The 4929-nt window shown below is 50.6% G+C and overlaps 2 protein-coding genes across 2 annotated transcripts; both read right to left on the minus strand.

The window, feature by feature from the left end:
• Nucleotides 1-464: 464 nt before the first annotated feature.
• LOC119463738 (uncharacterized protein K02A2.6) lies at nt 465-3617 on the minus strand. Its single transcript, XM_037724562.2, has one exon. It carries the CDS (start codon nt 3615-3617, stop codon nt 465-467), a length of 3153 nt encoding a protein of 1050 aa, XP_037580490.2.
• A 211-nt stretch (nt 3618-3828) lies between these two features.
• On the minus strand, nt 3829-4707 carry LOC125939861 (uncharacterized). The gene has a single exon (XM_049655358.1). The coding sequence runs from the start codon at nt 4537-4539 to the stop codon at nt 3829-3831; it is 711 nt and encodes a 236-aa protein (XP_049511315.1). The 5' UTR covers nt 4540-4707.
• Between the last annotated feature and the right edge of the window lie 222 nt (nt 4708-4929).

Raw genomic sequence — 4929 nt, forward strand, 5'->3', positions numbered from 1 at the left:
GCACCTGCTGACCTGCGGAAGCGTGCTGGGGCAGGCTGCGCGCGCTGATGCGTTGTTGATCCGAAGTTCCTTTTCGCGTCGTGATCATGCCAATCTGCGCGATTTTCGGTTGCCGCACAAGAGGTACTACTGCCGCGAAGCCGAGCTACGCAGAACCGGGCGTAGGTCCACACCAAACGTAATAACGTGGCAGTGCGAACGCACAAGAATGCTGTCGGAGAAACGTCGGTGCTGTAACGTGCCGTAGTTGGAGTGATAAGACTGATTACGAACGATTGTGTCGGGAAAGCACACGGGTTTATTTGCGCTACATCGCAGCCATCTTGGAAGCTCCCCTGCTCTCTACCAGGGTTGCCTTCCTACATTACAAAAGGTGCTATGCATGGACACTACATCATCCCCTCAGGGAAGGAAAATTCAGTTTTGTTCAAACACATAGTAGAAAAAGAAAAGTGCACTTTTGTTCACACATAGTCTTTCAGGCGCTCAGGTCGTTGCCTTGTTCGTTGGGGGTAACGCTGTGAGGCAGTCTTGGTAGTTACTGGTGGAGCTTCACCAGGAGTAGCTGTGCTGTGGCTTGGAAGGTCGCTGTTACTTGGCACAGCTGCATCGTCCAGATCTGGCATGTCGGGCTGGTCGTGGTGTCGTTCCATTTGAACTGTGCTCGCATCTTTGAAGAAGCTAGAGTTGCGACAAATCGACACTCCATCTCTGGACGCTGTGATTTTGGAGCCAGTGACTTTGGTGATTGTGTATGGGTGGGGGTCATAGTAAGACGAAAACTTGTTTGGCCTCTCTTGTTTGCAGAGGACTTGTTGTCCAACATGCAGCTGGTTGTGACTGGTGTGTCTCCGAGAATCGACGTACTGCTTGTTGTATGCTTTTCTTTGGGTGTCATTCTGTCTCGCCTCAGAGTGAGCTGAGTTCTGAGTATCAGCAGCAAGTGTCGGTAGAAGATTCCTCATGGGTCTCCCAAATAGAAGGTCAAACGGAGAATTTCCTGTGGAACCATGGGGTGTGGACCTGTAAGCCAGGAGGAATGACTGAAGCTCATTGGTCCAATCCAAGTGGCTGACATGACTTGCGAGTATCGACTTCTTGAGGGTGCGCATGAATCGTTCGGCTTCCCCGTTAGCCTCTGGCCACCGTGGAGTGATGCGGTGATGCTTGAATCCAAGCTCGCTAGCAAACTCTGCAAAACCCTCACTCTGAAAGGGTGGGCCATTGTCTGACTTTACAATTTCCGGACAGCCGAACTGAGCGAATATAGTGCGCAGTTGCTTGATGACTGTAGGTGCTGCAAGAGTGTGTAAGATGCTAACGACTGGGTACTTGGAGAAATCATCCACAACTACCATGGCATACTTGCCATCAGGGAAAGGGCCAGCAAAATCTAACGACAGTTCTGTCCACGGGCCTTGAGGAAGCTCCTGAATTGGCAAAGGGTCTCGATGGTGTACCGGTGTGTTAGTTTGGCATGCCAGGCAGCTCTTAACTGTCTGGTCCACTAGAGAGTCTATCCCTGGGAACCACACCTTCTCACGCAACAGCTGTTTTGTCTTGACAATGCCTTGGTGGCCTCGATGTGCAAGGTGCACCGCCTTTGTGTGAAGTTGTGCTGGCAGTACTATCGGCGTGCCTCTTAACACAAGGCCTTCTTTGGAGACTGACAGTTCTGTCGCAACGCGAGAGAAAGGCTGTAGAGTTGTGTTCTTCCAATGTTTGCCTTTCTGGGGTTGCTTTAGGGCTTGCTTGAGTGAGTTGATCACCGGGTCAGCTAACGTCGCTTCGGTTACCTCCTTTATGGTCATGGCACGAGGTAGGCTGTGAGACACGATGAAGTTCACATACTGCTCAGCGACAGACTCCATGCGCCGAAATGGTTCTGTGGAGTTTACTGGGTGGCGGGACAAGTAGTCAGATGGGTTGCTTGAACCACTAGTGTGTTGCACTTCAAAGGTGTATTGTTGAATTCGAAGTGCCAAACGCTCTAGCCGTGCTGAAGGCAGGGAGCGGGGGTTGCTGAGAATACTGACCAAAGGCTTGTGGTCCGTCAGTAGGTGGAATGCTGTCCCATACAGGTAGATGTGAAAGTGCTCAATTCCCCACACTACAGCCAGCATTTCCCTTTCAATTTGAGAGTAGTGTGCCTCCACAGGAGAAAGGGCACGGCTCCCATATGCAACCACCCTGGTTTCACTTCCGGATGTCTGCGTGAGAATGGCACCTAGGCCATGAGGAGCAGCATCTACAATGAGTGTGATGTCCTTTCCTGGGTCAAAGTAGGCAAGAGCTGTGGCCTCGGAAAGCTTTCTCTTCAGTTCGTCCAGGGCATCTTGCTGTATGTCTGTCCAACACCAGTCCTCTCCTTTGGCTGTGAGTTTCCTGAGTGGTTGGGTGAGGTGGGCCAGGTTCGGTATGAACCGACCACAGTAGTTAACAAGACCAAGGAGAGATTTCACTTCACTGGCACTGGTGGGTGGTGAGGCACCGATTACTGCAGACACCTTAGTGGGGTCTGGTTGTACACCTTTGCTTGAGAACACATGCCCGAAAAAGGTAAGTTCCTGTTGGTAGAATTTGCATTTCTTGACGTTCAATGTGAGGCCACTTGCAAGTAGACATTCCAGTGTCGCCTTCAAAGCTTCATTATGCTCTTTCTCAGTCTTTCCATACACCAATATGTCATCGCTTACGTTGAGCACATTGGGGATGTTGGTTAGAACCTGACGGATGGTGTCCTGGAACACTTCGGCTGCTGAGTTGATTCCGAAGTTGAGTCTCTTGTATCGGAAGAGTCCAGCATGTGTAGAGAATGTGGTGATCACACGAGATGATGCATCAAGTTCTAGTTGGTGGTATCCATCTTTCAGATCAAGTTTAGAGAATAAGATGGATCCATTCAAAGCAACAAGGATGTCGTCCACTGTCGGTGTGACATGTCTCTCACGCTGGATGGCTTGGTTAGCACAGCGCATGTCGACGCACATTCGAATATGCTCGGGGTCATGTGGTTTCGGTACTGCCACGATTGGAGATACCCAAGGGGTTGGTCCTTCAGTCTTTTCAATTATGCTGAGGGACTGTAGCCTTTCAAGCTCTTCTTCCAGTGGCTTTCGCATGGAGAAGGGGATGCGTCTGTGAGGTTGTGCTACTGGTTGAACAAGGGGGTCAACATGGAGGTGTACTTCGAAGTCCTTTAGACAGCCCACTCCCTTGAAAAGGTCTGGGTAGGCCACTCTCGGATCCAGTCTGTTTGGCACCTCTCCCACACTGTACGTGATCTGGACTAGTCCTAGACGGGAAGCTGCAGAGAAACTAAGTAGTGGGGTACAGTCTCCGGACACAACATAGACAGTTTCATGGCTGCTGCTGTTCTTGTATGTGATGAGAACGTCTAACTTTCCGAGTAGCGGTAAAGGAGAATTTGCGCCATAAGCAAATACTTTCTTGGACGTCTTGGACAGCGTTTCCGTGCTCAAACACTTTTTCAAGCTATTCGAACCGATGACAGACACGGTAGCACCAGTGTCAATGGTAAAACGGACGGTCTCACCATCGAGTTTGAGATCCACCTGGGGAGAGGCCGTGATTGGGCGACAGTGAGAGGAAGTCATGAAAACGTGTTCATCACTGTCAGGGCTGCTTTCCCGCACGACTGCATGCACGGTTTTGCGTGTTGAACGACACACACTAGCAAAGTGTCCAGTTTTGCGACAAGCATTACACTGTTTGCCAAGAGCGGGGCAACTGGAGCGTCCCTCACTATGAGGCCATGATTTTCCGCAGTTGTAGCATGTTGCGTCTGTCCTTTGATGGCGCGGAGGCTCACGAGGCCGTGATGGCGCTTTCCCGTGGTACTTCGGTTGATGAGGTCGCGAGGTGCGCTTGGAGTTCACTGTAAGTGTAGACGCTGACGCTGAGTTTTCTTTGTACTGCTGACGTTCTTGCTCGATCGATCACAGAGATGTTGTGCTCGGCCTCTTCAAACAACCTGCCTTGTTTGAGAATTCCTTGCAAGTCGAGGTCATGCTGCATGGCATACCGGCGTAGACGTGTTGACACTGTAGACAGGAGGATTTGATTCTTGATTTCGGTTTCGGCATCGGCGAAAGCACAGTGCTTAACTAGCTGTCGTAGTCTGGCGTAGAACGCGTCGAGTGATTCGTTTTCCATTTGCTTGGCTTGACGGAAGCGGTAAATCTCGAAGGTAGTGTTCACTCGGGGTGCGAAATAGCCATCAAGCTTCTTGCGTGCTGCGGTGTAGAGAGGCGTTGCGTTGCTGGAGCCATCGGTGCTTGAAACGGTAGACGCAGTTGCGGCTGCAGGAGAATCAGGTAGCGAACAGTAAATGTCATAAACTTCTTCACCCACATAGTGTAGTAGTAGGGCCGTCTTCCGGGCGTCGGCTGTGATGCCGCAGGCTACGATGAAGTTTTCGAAGCGTTTCACCCACTTCAACCATTCGGTGCCGACGTTGTTGGCGTCAGTGGCACGCGCGTCGAAGAAAGGAAACGAGGGAAGCATGCTGTGCGCCATACCGCAAAGTAGAAGTTCGGTCGATGTGTGCTGATATCTTCGTTCCGTTTAAAATAGTTGCTTGGCAGCCTTCACGTAGTTCAGACGCATCCTCGTCGCCATTGTAACGTGCCGTAGTTGGAGTGATAAGACTGATTACGAACGATTGTGTCGGGAAAGCACACGGGTTTATTTGCTGCTACATCGCAGCCATCTTGGAAGCTCCCCTGCTCTCTACCAGGGTTGCCTTCCTACATTACAAAAGGTGCTATGCATGGACACTGCAATTACAGCGTGCCTCATAATGATATTGTGCTTTTGGCACGTAAAACCTACGAATTTAATTGATTGTACTGGTCGTTCACTCGCGATCGGCAAAGACTGGCTCAAGATAATTATATCCTTTTTCCA

The sequence above is a fragment of the Dermacentor silvarum genome, chromosome 9, assembly GCF_013339745.2.
Source record: "Dermacentor silvarum isolate Dsil-2018 chromosome 9, BIME_Dsil_1.4, whole genome shotgun sequence".
Lineage (NCBI taxonomy): Eukaryota > Metazoa > Arthropoda > Arachnida > Ixodida > Ixodidae > Dermacentor > Dermacentor silvarum.

Coding starts and splice junctions, on each gene's coding strand:
- LOC119463738 (XM_037724562.2), bottom strand. CDS start 3,617: ATGACTTCCTCTCACTGTCGCCCAATCACGGCCTCTCCCCAGGTGGAT.
- LOC125939861 (XM_049655358.1), bottom strand. CDS start 4,539: ATGGCGCACAGCATGCTTCCCTCGTTTCCTTTCTTCGACGCGCGTGCC.